Here is a 22591-nt window from a genome sequence, read left to right as displayed (position 1 = left end):
ATTTGAAATAATACTTAAAGAATATAGTCGCGAATTTACTAGCGAAATTTCGATTGTCTTATTTCGGTACGGCCAGGTCACTAGTGGCGAGCATAGTCGGCGCAGCTGTGCGGTCCGCCTTATCCAGTTGTTCCGAGAGATGAAATGAAGGAGAAGTGAAGTGTTGGAATGAAAGAGGGAAACAGAGTACCCCGAGAAAACCCTTATGCAACGTCTATTTTACCATCATACATTCCACGCAGACCGAACCCGGACCGTCTTCATGGAAGGCCAGTGCACTAGCACTGTAGCCACACATGCGGCACGAATGGGTGTTACACGTCCAGCTTCCATACACGTCCACACTTACTACAACTTCAACGCTCTGGATCATTTGATTTTTCCTTGGAATAAACGACAAGTGGTGCAACTCAGCGCCCCTCGGTCCGTAACGCTCAGGTTGCGGGCTCACGCTACGCGCCGATGTTGCGAAGTATCGTTCGCTGTCCCGCAATTCAGTCCAGTTGTATTGGTTTTATAAATCGTATTGTGTATTTATTATTTTATTATAATAAGGATAAACAATAATTTTACAGTTTATTATATTTTATGTATTATTAAGGATCCGGATACTTGTGATATTTGTAGCTAGAAACTTAATATAATATAGCCTGCTAGCTTGAGCTGCCACAGTAATGGCGTCGCGAGCAATGTTCTATTTGACCTGTCCCGTATGGTCTGCGCAGCTACTGGTGTAGGGGTTTGGACCAAACCTGCTATCTGCGTCTTTACTTCCTCGACAGCATAAAGCAGAGATATAGGAAGGGTGTCTTCATTGTGTAGATCAGCCTTCCATGATACACCCTAGGCAACAACTCTTTCGGTAAATTGATCTACACAACTGGCTTCATATAAGTGAATGACAAACAGACAAATATATATTGGTTTCTGATTACACTATGTGTTGTATTTTCGTTTTCGTATTAGAGTCTAGTATGTAGTGTTTTGTTTTGAAGACACTCTTAACTGTAATAAATCAGTAACGAAATTTAATGTATGCGAGAAATGGGTGACGAATTTTGTTATGGTTGTTTCATGTGCCATAAATCCCAGTTTTATTTTCCATACTAAGGAATTCGTCGTCCTTTAAAATCCATCGCTCTTGGACAGTTTTGAACCCGGGAACCGGGATCCAACAGCCAGCGTGGAAAATCATAGGACTACCGGGAACGATTGTCATTTTGTATCAGTAGACTTGAGATCATAAAGAGAAATTCATTAAGAAACTTTGTATTTATTTGATTGTTAATATTTTCTTCGTTCTTGTACCCATGGGAAATTGTTTTCGGCGTGATTTGGCATCCACAATAATTTGAGCTTGTCTCTTCAAGAAACCCCTTGTAGGAACTTCTTCTTCATCATCTGTCTCCGAGGAAACCAATACACTTGATTTGGATTCTGCAGCCTTCACACTTATTATCTGTTCATTCTCTAGCGGATGTATTACATCTTCAGTCTGTGAACACATGATTTGTTTATTAGAAACTCTTAATAAAGAAACTGTTATTATTATCATTATTATTGCCATCATCATTATCACCATCAACATCATCATAACAAAACACGAAAAATACTGAAAGTGCCTGTATCGGTGTTCCTTTCCATGTCGAACAATTTTGTAATGTAATACAGACTACTAAGGGCCGGATCAAGAGGAACATATATATACCGGGTGTTTCAGACCAGCCGTATCAGGCATTTTTCTCGAAAACTATATGAAACTGGTTGTTCATAAAAATGTTGATAACCAAAACCTATGTAAAGAATCGATTGGCGGTAGTACCATTTCCCGTAAAAAACCGGAAGTAGGGGTTCCTGTGATCAACTTCGAAATTTCAAGTGAGAACATAGGTAGTTCAAGGTAACATTGGAAACTACTTTTAAAAAGAAACAACTTTTACTGATATTTTAACTTTTATTATTTACTCACAAAGCAACAAAAATGGTATTTTCTGAGAAATGCTGTACTTGTTAATGTATGTACACTCTTCATAGTAATTTTTCAAAATATCCGTCATCCTGTGCTAAACAACATTCTGATCTCCTACTAACATCCGTGATTGCACGGAGCACTTCAGCACACCTGAGAGACCCTGTTTCATGTCTTCTCTAGTTGTTGGACGCAGCTGGTAGACCATGTCTTTAATTCCCCCCACAAGAAGAAGTCATTTGCAGTGAAGTCAGGAAATCGGGCCAGCCAAGCTACTGGTTCTCCTCGTCCAATCCACCATAGGGGCAATAACTGGTTAATAATAAGTCGTCGAGCCCTACGTGAAAAGTGAGCCATACGGCCGTCCTGCTGAAATCACATCATTAACCGAAGCGCAAGCGGAACATCATGAAGCAACTGGTGCAAAATGTTTCGGACGAAGTGTGCGTTCATTCTACCATTCAATTTCTCCTCAAAAAGTATGGTCCTATGAATCAGTGTTTGAGGAAACCACATCATGTGTTGAGGCTCCACACGTGCCGGTAATCTACTTCACGTAGCCAGTGTGGATTAACCGGAGACCAATAATGGGCTTTATAGAGATTCACCTGACCATTCCTTTTGAAAGTTGCCTCATCAGTTCACAGAATTCTAAGCTCGAAATTACGGTCCGTGTTTAGAAACCAGTTGCAGAAATCAACACGAATCTGGAAGTCATGTCCCTCAAGTTCCTGATGGAGAAGAATATGGTGTGGATGAAATTTGTTGTCTTTGAGAATTCTAAACACTGTACTATGGTGCAATCCTGAGTCACGGGCAATCCTTCTTGTGGAGTCTTGAGGATTAACTATCACCACAGCGAGGACATCGGCAGCTTTTTCATTTTTCACAGGTCGTCTGATACGCTCACCCTTGTTGCGTTTCGGTTGCACCACGCCGTTTATACGCACATGCTTTGCAAGACGAGGAAAACATTGTGCGAATGATGGGAGAGCAATGGATATTTCTGCAGTGCGCGGGAAAAGGGGCACAAGTCAAAAATGTTAATTTTACAGGAGAAGGAAAAAAATTGGTTTATATTGATTTGATTTTCTTCTGTATGAATTATTGTAGTGAGAGAAATACTTGTGTCTCTTTTCCCAAGCGAGCAAATGTTCCGTAAATTGTCAATAAATTATTAAAAAATGTTTACCACTTTTCTCAGGCACTGCAGATTTCTCTGCGTAAACATGTGCTGCTTCTCTGCAATTCCGATGGCATTCTCCCAGTATTATCAACATGCCGAATGCTTCTTTATTTGTGAATGGCATTTTCCAAATAGCAAACCCAAAGGGAGATGACGTCGTATGGACGAATAAATAAAATTCACTGTTGCTATGCAAAATAAAAGACAGTGGAAAGTGACTTTGTTTCAAGGCCTGCAGTGTTTACAATAATTATGCTGTACCTACTACCGGTACAGTACGTACAGTACGTGTATAAACAACATACAGCATTTCTCCATTTTTGTTGCTTTGTGAGTAAACAATGAAATTTAGAGAAAAAAGTTTCAGTAAGAGTTGTTTCTTTTTAAAATTAGTTTCCAATGATACCTTCAGTGACCTAAGTTCTCATTTGAAATTTCGAAGTCAACTAGGTACCCTTACTTACGGTTTGTTACGGGAATTGGTACTATCATCAATCGATTCTTTACATAGATTTTGGTTATCAAAAATTTTTGTAGACAACCAATACCGTATAGTTTTCGAGAAAAAAAGTCTGACACAGGTGGTAGAAACACTCGGTATATACAGGATGATTCACGAGGATTTAAAGTCCCTTACGGAGCTTATATCCGAAGACATTCTGAGCAAAAAATGTCATATAAACATTTGTCCTATTCTCAATATTTTCAGAATTACACTAATTTGAAATTGTTTGTAAAATACTATTATTCTTGACTTGAAGTTCTTAGTAAAATACCTTTTTTCTTTAGTTTTAAGGGCAAAAGAATATTACAGATAAAGAATTAACTATTCAGGAGTATCATTTACTTAATTAACTAATATTCTGAAGCTAGAAATGTGTTGTTAATTCCATAGTTGCTTCGTACAGATTTTTTTTTTTCGATTTTCAACTACAAAATTACATTTTCTTGCGCATTTTGCCTATCACAGCAATTGTTATAAATCACACCGCTCTTGTAAATTCTTTAAGACTGTATATTAAGATGCGTATTTAAACTGTAAAGAATCAAGTTCCTAAAGTCGTATGATTTGTAACAATTTTTGTGATAAGTGCGTAAGAATGATGTAAGTTTTAGTTAAAAATTGAAAAACAAAATCTGTACAAAGCAATTAACACCACGTTTTTAGCTTTAGTTAGCTTTAGAACACTAGCCAATTAAAGAAATTACACTTCTGAATAGTTCATTATCTATTAGTAATATTTTTTATCCTTAAAACTAAAGAAAAAAGGTATTTTACTAAGAACTTCAAATTAGTGTAACTCTGAAAATATTGAGATTAGGACACATGTTTATATGACACTTTTGTTCAGAATGTGTTCGGAAATAAGCTCTGTATATACAGGCTGACTGATTCACGAGGATTTACCATCATATACGGAGCTTATTTCTGAAGACATTTTGAACAAAAAATGTCATATAAACATAGTTCCTATTCTCAATATTTTCAGAGTTATACAAATTTAAAGTTGTTTATAAAATAGGTTTTTTCTTTAGTTTGTAGGTAAAAGAATAATACAAATAGAATCAGAAGTATCATTTCTTTAATTGACAAATATTATGAAGCTAAAAATGTGCTGTGAACTCCTTAGTTGCTTCGTTACAGACATCTTTTTCTATTTTTAACTAGAAAATTACGTTTTTCTTACGCACTTATCACAACAATTATTGCAGATTACACCACTTCCACCGACTTAATTATTTGCAATTCAATTTTGCATTCTAATTTACAGTTTTGGAGAGAGTTTACAACATATTTTAAAAAATGTCGCCGTCCGCTTGAGTACACTTGGCCGCACGCTTGTGAACGGCACTCGTCGCTCTACGTAACTGCATACGGCTATCTTTGATTTCCGTAGCGTTCGCGCTGGCTGCTGGCTGCACGCTGACCAAGATCACCCGTTCACAGCAATACATTCCAATAACGAAACGTAACTTTGTAAATATTGAGAATAGGACCCATGTTTATATGACGTTTTTGCTCAGAATGTCTTCGGAAATAAGCTCCGCACAGAACGGTGAATCCTTGTGAATCACTCTGTATGTAGCCTAAGTGAACTGGAAATCAAGAACGGAGTTGTAAAAGTGTCAATTTTGAATGATCTAAATTAAGTCGTTAAGTTTTAAAGGTGGGAATATTGATTAATTAAAATGGAGTCGAAAGTAAAAGTATTAGAAGAGTGTCTACAAAAGGTATATCTGTAATGAATGTAATTGTGGCACGGGATACAAAATTGTGAGGTCCACATTACATGGATGTAAAATGTTGACATCAAATATATAGCATATCATATGCCGTGATAATTGGAATCCAATCCGATAAACATTAGTTACATTCAATCGAGGAAAACCAAGGAAATAATCTCCACTAGAATGGTCGGCAGCGGGGATGGAACCCGGGGCCTCCCGAATGCGAGTCTCAACGATAAGGTCTGATTCACTCTGCTCGGGTCATCTCGATTTTATATTAAGCAGCTACACACGATCCAATCTATACGGTGGTTGGGTCGGACGATGTGGTTATGCTCTCTATACGACCCAACCTACATTGGCTGACTCGCTCTGTTGAGAAAAGATGTATCAAGGCTCCTTCAATTTCCAAGTTTCAAAAAATTGGAATTGCATCGAGTTTGTTGTCACAGAACGATAAACCGATACAAAAAAAAACTTTGCACTAAAAAGTGGTTATTAGAGAGAAAAAAATTAGTCATAATACTTACTTAATTACTTAAGGGTTTTTAAGGAATCCGGAGGTTCATTGCCGCCCTCACATAAGCCCGCCGTCAGTCCCTATCCTGAGAAAAATTAATCCAGTCTCTACAATCACATCCCACCTGCCTCAAATACATTTTAATATTATCCTCCCATCTACATCTCGGCCGCCCAAAGGCATTTTCCCCTCCCTTTGCTGTGGTCGAGCCAGAGAATGTATCGCATTCCGAGGTTTATTGTGTGGTTTCGTAACAAGCTGTTTTTTTTTTACGGTGATGGGTTGTTAGCCCTTCGCCCAACCGCAAGATGGAGGACCACCCCTTATCGGCTATCCACGACTGCTTATTCAGTATATTCACAGCTACCCTCCATATCTGGAGGCCGTCTCTTCTATCCGCAGCCTGAGGACGCGCCATGCCGTGGTAGTCATAATTACAAATATTATTAAAGTATTAGAACCAGTCGATAAATATTGTAATATGTATATAGTATATAGGCTATACAGATTTGTATAATATGTATTTTTAATAAAAATAGCCATAATATTGTCGCCCTGGTTGGCTCAGTTGGTATTAGCACTGGCCCTCTATGCCCGAGGTTGCGGGTTAGATCCCGGGCCAAGTCAATGGTATTTAAGTATGCTTAAATACGACAGGCTCATGTCTGTAGATTTACTGGCATGTAAAAGAACTCCTGCGGGACAAAAATTCCGGCATACCGGCGACGGTGATATAACCTCGGTAGTTCCGAGCGTCGTTAAATAAAACATAACATAACATTTAAGCAACAATCTTATTTCATAATAGTGAAGAATAATTGTTTAGTCTAAGTTTTGTACTAGAATTTTTGCACATATGTGTATGCACCTTCTTTAGATAAAATAGTTTTCTAATAACTTACATCCTTTAACTCTCTTCTGTATGATGTACAGTTGTCAAAAGAAAAAGTGGCCGCTCTACAGAAAAGTTCCCTTCGGTTATCTTTGCTACAATTCGGAGACAGGCGATGTTACATATTGTTAGACCACGTTGCCTGATATTTATAGTTATAATTAAAGAATTCTGTGTGTTACTTTATAACGTAATGGTAGCGCTCTGGCCTGGTATTCGTGAGGTCCTGCGTTCGAATACAAATTTTATGTTCTTTTTTGTTTTGTTTTTAAGAGAGGGAGACAAAATACAGTATACATAATTGCTCCTTTCTCTTTTATGATTATTTTAGTAATTAACATCAGATTCATGAATGTATTATGCCATGACTTTATCATTATTTATTATGACATTATGGCTGCAAATGGAAAGAAAAAAGATTTTATTCTCAACAAAAATATCTTTCATGGAATAAACAAAACAAACTTACTGGCGTCTATCTTAGAACATTCAAACAATTAAGCGTTCAAAAAACAAAACAAAAAGCCACGATTCGATTTAATCTATCTTCCTCATATCTCGATTACATCTTGCAATCGAGTGGGCATGGAATCGACTAGAGTCTTTTCAAATAGCGACTGTTCTCAACCACGATATTCCAAGCATCCTGGACATACATAAGTGTTCTACCCATGGGCAGGTCTTTCATTTCAAACCCAGTATTCTCCAATCTTTCCTATTTTCTGCCTTCCTCTTAGTCTCCGCACATGATCCACATATCTTAATGTCGTCTATTATTTGATATCTTCTTCTGCCCCGAACTCTTCTCCCGTTCACAATTCCTTCCAGTGCATCATTCATTAGGCAGTTTCTTCTCAACCAGTGACCCAACCAATTCCATTTTCTCTTTCTACTCCATTTCAGCATCATTTTTTCTTCATCCACTTTTTCCAACACAACTTCATTTCTTTCTTCACACGCTCCATTCTTTTCCACATCCACATTTCAAATGCTTCTATTCGTTTCTCTTCATTTCATCGTAATGTCCATATTTCTTCGCTATACAGTGCCACACTCTACACAAAGCACTTCACTAGTCTCTTCCTTAGTTCTTTTTCCAGAGGTCCGCAGAAGATGCTCCTTTTTCTATTAAAAGCTTCCTTTGCTAATGTTTGCAGTTTTTCTTGGGAAAGATAAATGCGGTAACTTCCCGTTGCTTTCCGCACACCATTGTCTCTTTCGCATCTTAATAGATTCCAGGAGGCCCAAGCGTGGAGAGAGTGGATTTGACTAATTGGGCCTCCGGACTTCACCGAAATTCATCACAAGAGTTTAATATTAATTCTATCAGGATTTTTGACCCGATTAGATACCGGGAAATCCCAATTAGCTCTTGCCCCCCGCATCCTGGACGAGCTTCTACAAAACATCAGAAAATCTTGGAGGGGGATTGGGCAAATTTTTCCGCAAATGTTTCTACACTTGTTCCCTCGCAGTTCAATCGGAAGAACGTCGGAATTTAGTTGTCAACGCCTCAGGTTCAATTCCTCGTCACTCCTTTTCATTTTATTGTGTTTCAAGATAGCAAAATGTAATAATATAAAAAGAAAAAAACTAACACCAGTATTATCCAACTGTTCCAAACCTAATATTAAATTTATGTTATTGATGTCGCTAAAGAACGATAACAGAATATAAATGATAACTTGAATATTATTTATATCGCTAAAGAACGACAACAGAATATAAATAACTTGAATAATATTTATATTGCTAAAGAACGATAACAGAATACAAATGATAACTTTAATATTATTTATATCACAAAAGAACGATAACAGAATATAAATAACATGAAATTATTTATATCGTTAAAGAACGATAACAGAATATAAATCATATTTGAATATTATTTATATCGCTAAAGAACGATAACAGAATACAAATGATGACTTGAATATTATTTATATCGCTAAAGAACGATAATAGAAAATAAAAAATTATAACTTGAATATTATTTATGTCGCTAAAAGAACGATAACAAAATATAAATAACTTGAATATTATTTACATCGATAAAGAACGATAACAGAATATAAATGGTAACTTAAATATCATTTATAACGCTAAAAAACGATAACAAAGTGTAAATTATAATTTGAATATAATTTATATCGCTAAAGAACGATTCAAAAAATAAAATGAAATCTTGAACAAGGCCCGAACTAACAACTTTCGAATCATCTAGCGAGCACTCTACCGCTGGTTTACGAGACGAAGATATGAAATAATTCCATAGTTCCGGGACTGCTTCTACAAGCACATGCATCGTGGAACATCGCCATGACCTGAAGTGAACTTAGAAAATATTCGCTGTTCACGAGTGCGGCCACTTTTTTTTTTTACAACTGTACACATGTTCTCAATTGTATTTTTTAAAACAGACACGGTCGCATCCTCATCGAGCAGCTTGTTTTTTTCGAGTAGAATTTCTAAAGCCTGATTACGCATGTCTCTATTGAGATAATAGCGTTTGAAATATCCCATATAGAAGGCATATCTCTGAACAGTTTAAAAATATTCCTCCAAACGTCTTTCTCTTTCCTGTCTTTTTTACACCGTACTCACTGTACACAATTATTGCTAAATGTCACACCTGCAAGCTACAGCTGATAGAAAATCAGCCCGATCATGCTACATACGATCCAGCATGCAGGGTGTTGGAGTGAAGAAGTCGGGAGATCGGATGATTGCTCGAACCAGCCATCCAACACGAGTTTTGTTGTCCCAGCAAGCCTAAAGACCGATCGGTAGAGTCTCTGCAAATCGGACCCTCCAGACTGGGTCGTGTGTAGCTGCTTCTATAGACACAATATAACGTCTTTGGACAGAACTGCCCTCATTTTGCTCGTGAGATATTACTAAAGATAGGAATTTAGCCACAGGGACTACAAGGTTAGGTATGCATAGAGTACTCGTTGTTGAAAGAGACAGTGAACGTAGCTGGCAATGCAGGTGCATGCTAGGGAACTCTACCGTTGTATAAGCAGGATGAGATTGTAGATTTATGTGTATGCTGACCAGACGTCCCTGATTTCTGGGGACAGTTCCCGTTTTGAGTTGCTGTCCCCTAGGAGCAAATGGCCCTTTTTTTGTTCCCGGAAATTAATTTTGTCCCCAGAAGTTTTGATTTTGTTTCAGTAACATTTTGCACGTCGAATATATTTTAAGTATCGTGATGAAACTGGTGCGATTCATGCACGTTCTGGACGGTTCTCAGTACGAGACAGAAGAACCAGCGAGCACAGTATGAGGTATTCTGCACTCTTTGAGAAGAATATAGTATCTTTGTTTTCATTCGCGTTGCGTGGAAGTGTTAGAACTGCCTTAGTGTCAACTTTTAATTAGTTCAAAAAATGAGGAAATTTGTAACAAACCAACAGGTGAAAAGTGGTATGATGTTTTTGAACATTAAAAAAAAATTCCATTCCATTTGAAAATCTTCTCAAAATAGTGCCATTAATCATGTGTCTTTTAGTCAGTAATGCATCAGTTGAAAGACTTCTTTCCACAGTGAACTCAATCTGGACTGATGAAAATTCAAGAATAAAAATTGAAACAGTTAAAGCTTTGTTACAAGTGAAAACAAACTTTCATTTCTCATGTGAAGAATTAGTGTGAAGTTGTATGGGAATGAACAGACCCTTAAAAAGATACAGTCTTCAGACAAGTAGCTACTTGTAAAATGTGTATGTTAGAGTTCAGTGTGTACAATATTATGTGAAAGACTTCCATGCATGCGTCAGTACTAAAATTGAATTCTGAGTGACTATAATTATGTACAGGAGTTACGTGTGTTTATGCATTTAATTAAAACAGTTAAGATACTATACAAATTTAGTGTGCGAAGTACTATCATTATATCTGCTGTTACATGTACTTTATGCAACATTTCAACGGAGAGTGACTAGATAAGCGTTTGTGGTTTTTCTTGAAATTGCCGATGTCCCCTGCTAGACCATAAAAAATCTGGTCAGCCTATTTATGTGGTTAACCAATCAACGAATCGCAGTGCAATGTAAACAAGCCAACTGCCGGAGCACAACGCTGAACCCTACGCACGCGAAACATATCCCCATTCAATTATTGTGATACACAACAGATTTCAGTTATAATCTGGTCATACCTTAGGTTTCACGTCATTCATGACGTAACGATAGTTTAAACACAACTAATCTAATATCCTCATGTTGTGGTATAAATTCCTACCTTTAGCTAATATTCCGGCACAGACAGACCGTGTCATAGATGCAGAGATATAAAATATTTGAGAACAACTTACCGACTCCAATATTAGACAAATAGCTAAGAAGGGAATCTATATGTTGGATTCGTTAACAAGAGGTATTCTGTAGTTCTGGAGCAGAGAGCACTGTTGGAAAGACTGTATTTTGTCCAACATTCCACATACAGTAATTTCATTTTCATTTAAAATTTAAGAGCTTATTGTTGTCATGATACTTCTTATAATATTTGATTATTAAATTTCCAGTACCGTGCCTTAATTTAGAATGGGAAGTTAAAGAATTAAAATTTAAAATAAATAAAAACTAAAATAAGCACCCTGAAACACCTTACAAACAACTTCTAATAACATAAATAGCATTTACCTATTAAGCGGGAATTAATAACCTCCAGCCAATTAAAAAATAGATTTTGCCAAACTTCTCGGAATCTAGTTACATAGGACCGAGGTTTATGGACCTGTTACACAGTTCATAATATTTTCGAAATATTGAGTGTTACATAAAATCCTCATATGAAAGAAAATTATCACCTTATTATCCTTTTGCTGCTTCATTTTCTTGCAGGGATCGTCTTCTTCACCAATGCGGTCCAGGATATTCTTTATTTGATTTTCCAAGGTCTCCACGACTTTCAAAATATCAGCATCAGGAAGTAACAAAATGCCGCTTGCATCCTGAAGCGAGTGAGATAGGTGTGAGTACGCGAAAAACCATCATATATCTTATTTTGCAATAATTATATTTTTAATTTGGATTACCTTCAGTTGGTCACAGAAGGAGCTGAGGATACTGCGAATGTCACATAGCTGCTGTGTCATTTTCTGAACCTGCGCATCCAACTTCTGCCTCCTCTCTACATCGTCCTGGATCTCTTGCTTTGCCTTCTCGCACTCCTCCACGTTCCTAAAGCACAGTAACAGGAAGTAAGATGATTGTCGTAGGCTAAGCTCAGAGCCAGCATGCCATATCATTACAAGGATAAAATGCCGCATGAGCATTCTGTCGGGAAAAATAAACAATGTAACTTATATGCATATCAATTTTCAGCAGAAGTAACGGAAAGAAAATATTCCACATCTGCAAAAATCTCCCTTAACACTATTTTTGTCCACTAAAGATTTCCTTTGTACTTAATAAAATTTAAGCCCAGTATGAAAAGGCGCCTGAGTCATCCAGGTAATGGTGTGTCTATTAGTCAATACAAAAAAATTAAAAAGAAGGAAAGAAAGAAAGAAATAACATATGTTTATTAAAGAACTTAATATAATTGCAACAAGTTTGACACTAAAATCAGTGTCAATTCAACTTTTAATAGCATTTTTATATTAGAGTCATATAAATAGTTTATTTTCAATTACTGTACCCCTTTTCAAGTGACTTAGTTCATGGAGGTTTCGACTTTTTAGTCGCTGCATAGAATTAAGCCTCCCAACTAACACTCTATATGCATTTATGGATTCGCCCATACGTGCTACATGCCCTGCCCATCTCAAACGTCTGGATTTAATGTTCCTAATAATGTCAGGTGAAGAACACAATGCGTGCAGTTCTACGTTGTGTATCTTTCTTCATTCTCCTGTAACTTCGACCCTCTTAGCCCCAAATATTTTCTTACTGTAAGGTTTCGTAACAAGCTGTTTTTTTACGGTGATGGGTTGTTAGCCCTTCGCCCAACCCCCAAGCTGGAGGTTCACCCCTTATCGGCTGTCCACGACTGCTTATTCAATATATTCGCAGCTACCCTCAATATCTGGGGGACGTCTCCTATATCCGCAACCCGAGGACGCGCCATGCCGTGGTGATAGGGACCCATAATACATGGACATAAATTATACCAAAAAAAAAACAAAACAAAAAAGAACGGTTGTACAAATTAAAAATATACATGTATTTTCTGAGAATCTTATTCTCCAGCAATACATATGTTTCCAAGAAGTCGTAAACTTTTCTTTCCTACCGATTCCACCTTTTATGTCACTTAACAAATATGTTTAAACAGTATAACTCTCAGTATTCAGGTCACTTCGGGGTTTATACTTGGCTCGGAAACATGACGGCCTCTCTTCTTGGAATTGGTAATCCCTCATAAACCCCCATCCTCTACTCAACCCCTAGCCGCGTGGCAGAAATACAATAGATCCCAGCATTGCCAAATCTAGTAGTCATTGCCTCTACCTGTTTGGTTTCACCCGTTCTCAGTGTCTTTTCAGACATTTGTCGACGTGTTGTTTTATACCGTTGTGCGCTTCAATTTATCTAATTTATTCCGGCCATGATTAATGAGTGTTGGAGCAGATGATCCGCAGCCAGGCCTTCTGATTCACTTGAAGATCGAGGACCATCACAAGAACAAATAACACCGTCGAAAAAAACAGAATATCTTATTTGCAGAGGAGCGTAGCTAAGAAAACAAAGTGTTAAAATATTGTGTCTAACGTTAGAAATTCTATGCATAGAGTAATCGAAAGTTGTGGTAGTGTGATAAGTACAAATCTTAATCACTTAACATCGGACGCAACCGGCGGAGTTGGTAAAAAAATATATATAGGGCATAGAAATTAAGAATTACGGTTCACCAACTAAAGAGAAAATAAACACATTAAAACAGAATTCGGTATGATAGACGATTTTATGCGTGATTTACTTCGTCGAACAGTATGTGAACAGTACGCGAAAGAGATATCGCCAACAGTAAATAAACTTGCGGAAATATATTCTGGCCTGATTTGTACATTACGTTTAAGAATTCAGAAAAAATGTCATTCGATTCTATCCAGCACTTTCGGAATTACCAGGAAAAGGGTTTTTAAGGAATATAGTTTGCGAAGAAGAAGAAAAAGCTCATGCCGTTTTCCACTTAACAGCTATTACAGCCAATGCCGCACTTTACATTAAAAATCATAACTTCAGAACTAATACAGAGCCACTGGCGTAGCTCAGTTGGCTAAGTTAACTAACGATCTGAAGTTGCACTTGGTCATGGGTTCAGTTCCCGCTTTGGCTGATTTATCTGATTGGGGTTTTTCCGAGGTTTTTCTCAACAGTAAGTCGATTGTCAGGTAATCTATAGCGAATCCTCGCCTCATCTCGCCAAATACCATTTTGCCATCACCAATCCCATCGACACTAAATAACCTAGTAATTGATAGTGTCGTTAAATAACTAAAAAAAAAAAACTAATAGGCCTACAGGTTGTTTTTACCTGAATGAACTTCAATAGTTGGTGTAGAAATTTAAATTTTATATTAGGCCTATATTTTATATAACAGAATTTTAAGGTATAAGAAGTGTACATGCCCCCTTAATTAATTAAATCATATTTCGTATCTTATAACGTTCCTTAGGCCTACAGAAAATTTCCATCGAATCAGCAACTAAACTGGCAGACAAACAAATGTATTCTTTCGTGCTTTAATATGGTTTTCGTGTTATGAAAAAATGATGTAAAAGGAATACATTTATCCATGACTGGTATCTAAACTGGTCTTTATTTCACCGTCCTTAGCAACCTAAATAATGACATTATTCACAGCAGTGAATAAAAGTTTTCTAACTTACAGCAGTGAATTAAATATTTTTAAATCACTCTCTACATGACAACCAACATATTGGCATTAATTAAAATGAATAAATATGAACTTCTTCGCCAACAACACATTACAAAGAAAAAACCTACAATTTAAAATTAAATTTACATCGGTAATGAATAAAATATTGTATAGCACACTAGAGTAAACAGATTTTATGCGCTCGTGGAAATTATCACCCAAAGCGAAGCGGATAAAATCTAATTTTACTCTCTTGTACTATAAATTGCTAGTCAATGATCACAGTTTCCGAAAATTTTACAAGCGCAACATCCTTAATTAAGTATAAAATTCTGGAACTTCAATAACATGAGAATTTAACACTTATTATATAATTCTGCAGTTCTTTGTTTATTTAGGCAAAACATGTTAGTGAAAATATAAATATAAAGTGTTTTTAAAATAAGTTTGTTCATTTTTATACCAATTTTGTTTCAGTAATTATAAATTAAGGTATATTTAGTCTCGCTGAAAATCGCGGTTTCACGGAACACAGTTTGAAAAACATTCGCAAATCGCATTGACTTCAAGAATTGGCAACTCGGCTAAGGGTTTATCCCTTGCGCGTGCCAGCAGTTAACTGGTGAAGGGGATGACGGAAGGTCGTCATGTTTTCGTGAGAAGTATACCAGCGACAGAAAGGGGATGAGGGAAGTATTAAAAGCAAGTCTCCAGGTCCCGTTACAGTTATCGCTTGCACACACAAGTCACGCGTACTTTGAAGTCTCTAATCCCTTCTCATACCCTCTTTTTGTGACAATACACAGTCGGTTTTCCCTATCTCTGAAAGAAAGTAGAGACAGTCCTCCAGAAATAAGTTGTTTTAAGTTTACTCCAATCCCTTCAGTAGAAGTAGAAAGATCTTTTTCCACCATGAAAAACGTTCTCTCTGACAGGCGGCTCACTATGACTTAAAAAACCTTCTTGTTGTGACATGTAACCAAGGAAAGTGAGTGCCGTATGGGATAGTTTATTATTTGTTTATTTTTTGTCTGTTTCCATGAATAATAAATGCCTATTTCACTGCCTATTTTGACTATTTTAGTGCCTATATGCCTGCCTATTTTACCAAAATAAATGCCTAAACATCCGGGCTTTAGTTATAATGTTAAGATTCAGTCGGTGTTAGTTATAAGTTAAATATTAAGATTATGTCTCGTAACGAGAATATTGTACGAAATGGAAATATAAAAATTGGAAATTTATCTTTTGAAGAGGTGGAAAAATTCAAATACCTGGGAACAACAGTCACAAAATTAAACACAGAATAAATATGGGAAATGCCTGTTATTATTTGGTTGAGAAGTTTTATCATCCAGTCTGCTGTCAATAATCTGAAAGTTAGAATTTATAAAACAGTTATATTACTAGTTGTTCTTTATGGTTGTGAAACTTGGACTCTCACTTTGAGAGGAACAAAGATTAAGGGTGTTTGAGAATAAGGTGCTTAGGAAAATATTTGGGGCTAAGAGGGATGAAGTTGCAGGAGAATGGAGGAAGTTTCACAACACAGAACTGCACGCATTGTATTCTTCACCTGACATAATTAGGAACATTAAATCCAGACGTTTAAGATGGGCAGGGCATGTAGCACGTATGGGCGAATCCAGAAATGCATATAGAGTGTTAGTTGGGAGGCCGGAGGGAAAAAGACCTTTAGGGAGGCCGAGACGTAGATGGGAAGATAATATTAAAATGGATTTGAGGGAGGTGGGATACGATGATAGAGACTGGATTGATCTTGCTCAGGATAGGGACCTATGGCGGGCTTATGTGAGGGCGGCAATGAACCTCCGGGTTCTTTAAAAGCCAGTGAGTAAGTAAGTAAGTAAGCAAGCAAGTAAGTAAGTAAGTAAGTGCTCAGACAAAATATTGTGGTTACGAAGAAGATGAGAGGTATGAACTGTGTCGCGTGAAAAACAATAGCTGAGTGAATGAGACTCGCGGTTGAGGCATAGATTTTTCCCATTGATCTACGTATTTCCGCAGCACCACTCAATCTCTAACAGAAATGAGTAGGCCTACCAGAATGTTTCCTTGAGAGCGAAAGAATTACATCTCTACTGCTGTTCAGTGTCATTTGTTTCCTGAGATAAGAGTCTTAATATCCTGCCACTCTAGGGGTTTTTCGTGAGCTGTAATGTATTATCTTTGCTTCGCTTTATAGTCGGGGAAGTATCCACATTTTATATGTTTTATGTATAGCCACCGGCGTGGCTCAGGCGGTAGAATATTTACCTCCTGATACAGAACTGCAATCGAGCGTGGGTTCGGTTTCCGCTTGGGCTGATCACATGTTTGGGTTCTTTCCTAGGTTTTCTGTAATGGTAAGGAGAATGTCAGGTAATCTCATAGCGAATCCTCGGTATTATCTCTCTAAATACCTCACTATCATCAATTCTATCAATTTATGAATGTGAGTCAGGATTATGTGGGTGAAAGACTTTAATAACTTGTTTTTCTGCTCATGTATGTATTTTTATTATGGAAAGAATGTGTGAAATACCAGCATCTATGAAGATTTAAATCATATTTACAAAGCAATAATAAAACATAAGAGAGGAAATTTCATTAAAATAGACTACACTTCGTATCCGTAAATGATAAATAAAATAAATGTAAACAATACGAGGAGAAATACAAAGCATAGCCACAAATGACCGGTAGTAGCGGAAAGTCAAATTCTGAAGAATTTCAAAATTGGAGGCATGGGTCTATCTTCATTATTACCTAATTTTACCGCCAGGCTCCGCCACTTATAGAATTCCTTCTTTTGAAAATGAAAGGTATCAGGGTAGTAATAAAGTTCGTATTATCTCTGGCAACAAAGAAAAGTAACGCCACAATTTGCTTAAGGGGGTAAGCACACATCTCTTTAGTCTTGGCACATTCAAATGTTGTCACACCGTAGCACCGCAGAACGTCGCTATAATGTAAATACAAAAAATAGCGCAGCCTTTGGAGAAATTGGAAGTTTGTGCCGTGATTCGTTTCCTGCATTTGAAGGGGAACAACGCGAAGGCTAACCACGCTGTATGACAATAATGCCCTACCAGACCAGTACTTTACCGTCGAAGCGATTGTTCAGATGGTTCAGTACGAACATCCTTCACAGTGATTTGCACAGGACGAAGATGTCGCCCCCTGAGTTCTAAGCCTGGCCATGCAAAGAGAGTGCCGATCTGCCCTTAGGAATCGGCAGCGGAAATGTTGCAGCTATGCCAAACCGACCCTAGCATTTTTCTTTGATCGCTTGATCACCATGGATGAGTGTTATACTTACCAATACGACTCCTATAAAATGGAACAGAGGAAACAGTGGAAGCACATGGAATCACCACCTTAAAAAAAAAAAAACCGAAGACGCAACCATTGGCAAAGGTGAGCGTTTTGGTAATGTTCTCAAACAATTACAGGGCAGTATTATCAGGAACTCTTGACGAGGATACTGGAGGTCATCACGACAAAGAGCCGTGGAAAGCGTTTGCTCCACGACAACCCGTCAGCTCATTCTGCTCAGCAGACGGTGGTACATGCGGCTATTTTGGATTATAAAATTCTACCTTACCATCCATACTTACCTGACCTGGCACTCAGCGATTCTACAGCCATGGTCTCCATCAATGCATCTATCTGTGGGGGAACAGCGTCGCCTTGTCTGGTCCGTAAATGGAGAAGGATTAACACACCACCGATACTCGTGATTGTTACCCTCTTTCTTAATGGTAATATTACGAATTTTACGACCACTCCTCGCGACGTATAATAATCTCGAAGGCATTTTCACAATTACGCTTCACTTCCAGGTTAGTTCCCCCCAGAATGGCGTCTCCCACTGATAAGGCTTTTTTATTTGATTCAATACGCAAAAATAAATTCATGCGCCGGTGTTCAGTGGGCCTTCAGAAGACGGTTTCGCAAAGAGCTACCTCCTCCATCATCGATACAATATGAAGATGGTTTGACAACTTTAAAAGCCAAGAATATATTTGTAAGAAGAAAAGAGTGACCGTCCTCATCTGAGCGGAGATCCTGAACGACAGATGGAGAGCTCTTGGATCTAAATGCAAGGAAACCTCTGCGAAAGGGAAAGTGAGAAGTACGGCTGGTTACCGACCTCGTCGGTCGTAACCTAGCTGGTCGCTGGGCAGAAAGTCGGGATGATCAAAACGAAGCTTGTTTGCACCTGCCACTCAGTCTAGCTGAACTTACGCTGCTTTTTTCAAAACTGTCTTTAAAAAACAATAACAATTTGTAAAATTGTCAGGATGGACTGTATTGATCTCCAGGATTCCTAAACGTACATTAGATATTTGAGCACTTTCATTGAGAAAATTACCTCGTAAATAATTTCAGTATTCTGGAAAGCGTCTTCTGTCATAATAAAAACCTTTGACTAAATCCCATGTAGTTCATTCAGATGCAAATAGGCCTAGAACATTGATGAAATAATATGTATTAATTTCCAAAAGGTCAGTACGGTAACGATAATTATCTCAAGTTTCTAAAATAGTCACTTTCTGTAAAACATCAATTTTCATTTATTATTGGTATCCATTTTAAACCATCTCTTTCTAGTGCCGAGGTCAAGAAAGCATGGGACTCTATCTCCATGCCCCCCAAAGTGCCTTTATGGCATGCGATAGTACTAATATCGGCCCGAGAATTTATAACAAATTAATAAAGAAATACGCACATCTTTATGCCTCGAACAGTTTTAAATTTAAAAATGTATGTAAGCAATATTTGTTATGAGTGATTATTAATTTGTAGATGTTATTTTATTGCAATTTATACATGTAAATTTATTATGTATCGAATCCTCCCGAGTACGATAACACTCTCTTTTAGGAGAGTACTGGACTTTTGTAAATTTATAATTTCTTTGTATTGCATTTTTCTGGCAATAAATATTATTATTATTATTGTGAATTTTATTAGTAACAACAATGTAATTTATTCGTCACAACAATAATTCCTTTCTACAATTCACCTTAAACGCTCTCGTCAACAATTGGATCTTCACTCAACACAGTATTCGTTATAGCACTCCACCGACGACAATGACAATTTACTTGGACTATTACGCACAACAATGAACTGTTAATCTTAACTAATATTTACAAAGCACTACTTACAAATCAGAACTACCAGTTCTCAGTTCACAGTTCTTCTATCTCAGTCACTCGAGTTCACGGTATCTCGAACCACAGACCTTCAGAGACAGTTCACTGTACTCGAACTCGGGTCCCTCAAACTGCGGTCCACTGCACTCGAACTCAGGTCCCTCCAACTGCGGTCCACTGCACTCGAACTCAGGCCTTCGGATGCTGATACAGTTGCGGACGCACACTCGAGTCGAACTCCGGTACACAAGACTGGCTTGCTTGCTCTGGCTTTCTCACTGACTGGCTGACTAATCAACTGAAAACTGCTGTCGTTCCTTCGCGACCGTAATTTATAACCACAGCGACGTAGCCTCGAAAGTTCAAATTCGCGAGTCTTCCATTTCGACGGATTTCTCGGCCTCTCTAGGCAAGCAGAAGATGCGCGCGCAAACTCTCTCCACTCTCTCGCCGCGTTGGCCCTTTCCCCTCTCAGCCGCGCGCCATTCCAAAGTGCTCCGCGCGATTTTCTCTCTTGCGGGACGCTGGTCGTGACTTCGAATCTCACGTCGCTGTCACATTGCTCCCTCCTTAGGGCTGCTCGTCCCGGGCAGTCCCTTGGTAGGCTGCTAATCGGTCCAGATGCACCACCATCATCTTCCCTCGAGGTTGTCGCTGGATGCGGTACACCACGTCGTTGATCCGGGTCACCACGCGGTATGGTCCATCCCAGGCACGGTGCAGCTTTGGTGATTTCCCTTTGGTCCTGGTAGGTCGATACAGCCACACCAGGTCGTCCTCATGGAATCCTGCAGAGTTGGCTAATCTGTCGTAGCGCACTTTCATCCTGTCGCTGGCCATCTTGAGGTGTTCTCTGGCCAGTTGATGAACTCCATTCAACTTCTCGGTGAGTTCTGCCACATAGTCAGTTGCTGGCTGGTCGGCGCTGGGTGGCGTGCCAAACAGCAGATCACAGGGCAGGCGCAGCTCTCTCCCGAAGACCATGTTTGCCGGTGTCATCCCTGTTGTATCGTGGACCGAAGCTCTGTAGGCCAAGAGGAACAGTGGAACTCTGGCATCCCAGTCTCGCTGATGGTTGGACACCACCTTCCGCAGGTGCTCCTCCACGGTTTTGATGTATCGTTCCACCATGCCGTCGGACTGTGGGTGGAGGGGAGTGGTCCTGGTTTTATGCACCCCCCAGACGCTCGAGCAATTCTCCCATCAGGTTGGATTCGAAGTTGCGCCCCTGATCGCTATGCAATTCCCGGGGCACCCCGAATCGGCAGATGAAGTTGTCAAGCAGCGCGTCGGCCACCGTCGAAGCCTCTTGGTTGGGAATCGCGTACACCTCTGGCCATTTTGTGAAGTAATCCATGGCGACTAGCAGGTAGCGGTTCCCGCGATCCGTGACCGGGAACGGTCCAGCAACGTCGATGGCGATCCTCTCAAAAGGAGCTCCCACGTTGTACTGCTGCATGGCTTCCCTGCTGCGTGTCCTTGGTCCGCGACTGGCTGCACAGGTGTCGCATCTTCGGCACCATTGTTCCGTGTCGGTTCTCTGATGCAACCAGTAGAACCTCTGTCTTAACTTGTCCAGCGTCTTGTTGGCTCCCAGGTGGCCTCCAGTCACTCCAGCATGAGTCTCCTCCAGCACTTCCTTCACCTTGCTCCGGGGCAGGACAAGTTGTTCTATGTGGGACCTTCCATCGGCCGACTCCCAAATCCTCTTCAGGATACCGTCCTTGACAGTGAAGGATTCCCACTGGGCCCAGTAGCTCTTGTAAGTGGTGCTACGGTTGGCGATATCGGCCCATACTGGTCTCTGGCCGGACTCCACATCACGCAGTAGCTGTCCAGTGTTTGGGTCCTCCAGCTGCTCCCTCCTTATGGCGGCGTTATCCCATCCTGGGCTCGGCTGGGCGGCAATTGCTCGGACTGCGTGGGCGCCATCCCGCTCTTCTACTTTCAGGCAGTGTTTGCAGCCATCCGGGCACGGACGTCGTGACAGGGCATCAGCGTTGGAATGTTTCTTCCCTTTTCGGTGTTCAGAGGTGAAGTTGTACTCCTGCAGAAGTTGAACCCAACGGGCGGTCTGCCCCTCCAGATTCTTGAAGCCCAATAGCCAGGTGAGTGCAGAATTGTCTGTCCTCAGATGGAATTCCTGGCCATACAAATATTTGTGGAAGTGCTTCAGGGCTTCCACAATGGCAAGAAGTTCTCTACGCGTCACACAGTAGTTTCTCTCAGCCTTGGATAGTGTTCGGCTGAAGTAGGCAATCACCCTCTCTTGCCCGTCCTGTTCCTGAGAGAGTACTCCGCCGATGCCTACGTTGCTAGCGTCCGTGTCGAGCGTGAACTTCCTTCCAGGGATGGGATATCCCAGTACAGGAGCAGTGCAGTGCGCCTCTTTCAGCGACTGGAAGGATGACTCCGCCTCGTCTGTCCACTGGAATTGTCGTTTCTCCTCGGTCAGCTGGGTTAGAGGCTTAGCGATGTTGGCGTACCCAGCTACGAACCTTCTGTAATAAGTGCAGAGGCCGAGAAAGCGGCGCAGCTCCTGCTTGTCCCTCGGTCTCGGCCATCCTCTGACGGCTTGTAGCTTCTCCGGGTCCGTGGCCACTCCGTTGGTCCCTACTACGTGTCCCAAGTAGTTAACCTTCTTCTGGAATAGATGACATTTCTTCGGGTTCAACTTCAGTCTGGCTTGTCACAGTCTCTCGAACACTTTCCTCAGGTTCAACAGCTGTTCGCCGAAAGTCTTGCCCACCACGATGACGTCATCAAGGTACAGCAAACAGGTGTCGTATGTCAGGC

The 22591-nt window shown here is 39.5% G+C and overlaps 1 protein-coding gene across 1 annotated transcript in view; it reads right to left on the bottom strand.

Moving 5' to 3' along the window:
* Nucleotides 1-654: 654 nt before the first annotated feature.
* CCDC151 (Coiled-coil domain containing protein 151) overlaps nt 655-22591 on the bottom strand; it is a 67181-nt gene continuing 45244 nt past the window's right edge. The window contains exons 5-7 of the mRNA XM_069822703.1: nt 11841-11985; nt 11613-11756; nt 655-1495 (exon numbers count right to left, since the gene is read on the bottom strand). Of these exons, the coding sequence (XP_069678804.1) occupies nt 1274-1495; nt 11613-11756; nt 11841-11985 (511 nt within the window). The 3' untranslated portion in view covers nt 655-1273. The remainder of the gene's footprint in view (nt 1496-11612; nt 11757-11840; nt 11986-22591) is intronic.

The sequence above is a fragment of the Periplaneta americana genome, chromosome 3 (genome assembly GCF_040183065.1).
Source record: "Periplaneta americana isolate PAMFEO1 chromosome 3, P.americana_PAMFEO1_priV1, whole genome shotgun sequence".
In the NCBI taxonomy this organism is placed as follows: domain Eukaryota; kingdom Metazoa; phylum Arthropoda; class Insecta; order Blattodea; family Blattidae; genus Periplaneta; species Periplaneta americana.
The sequence above is the reverse complement of the archived record's forward strand: the minus strand, read 5'-3'. Positions and strand labels throughout refer to the sequence as shown.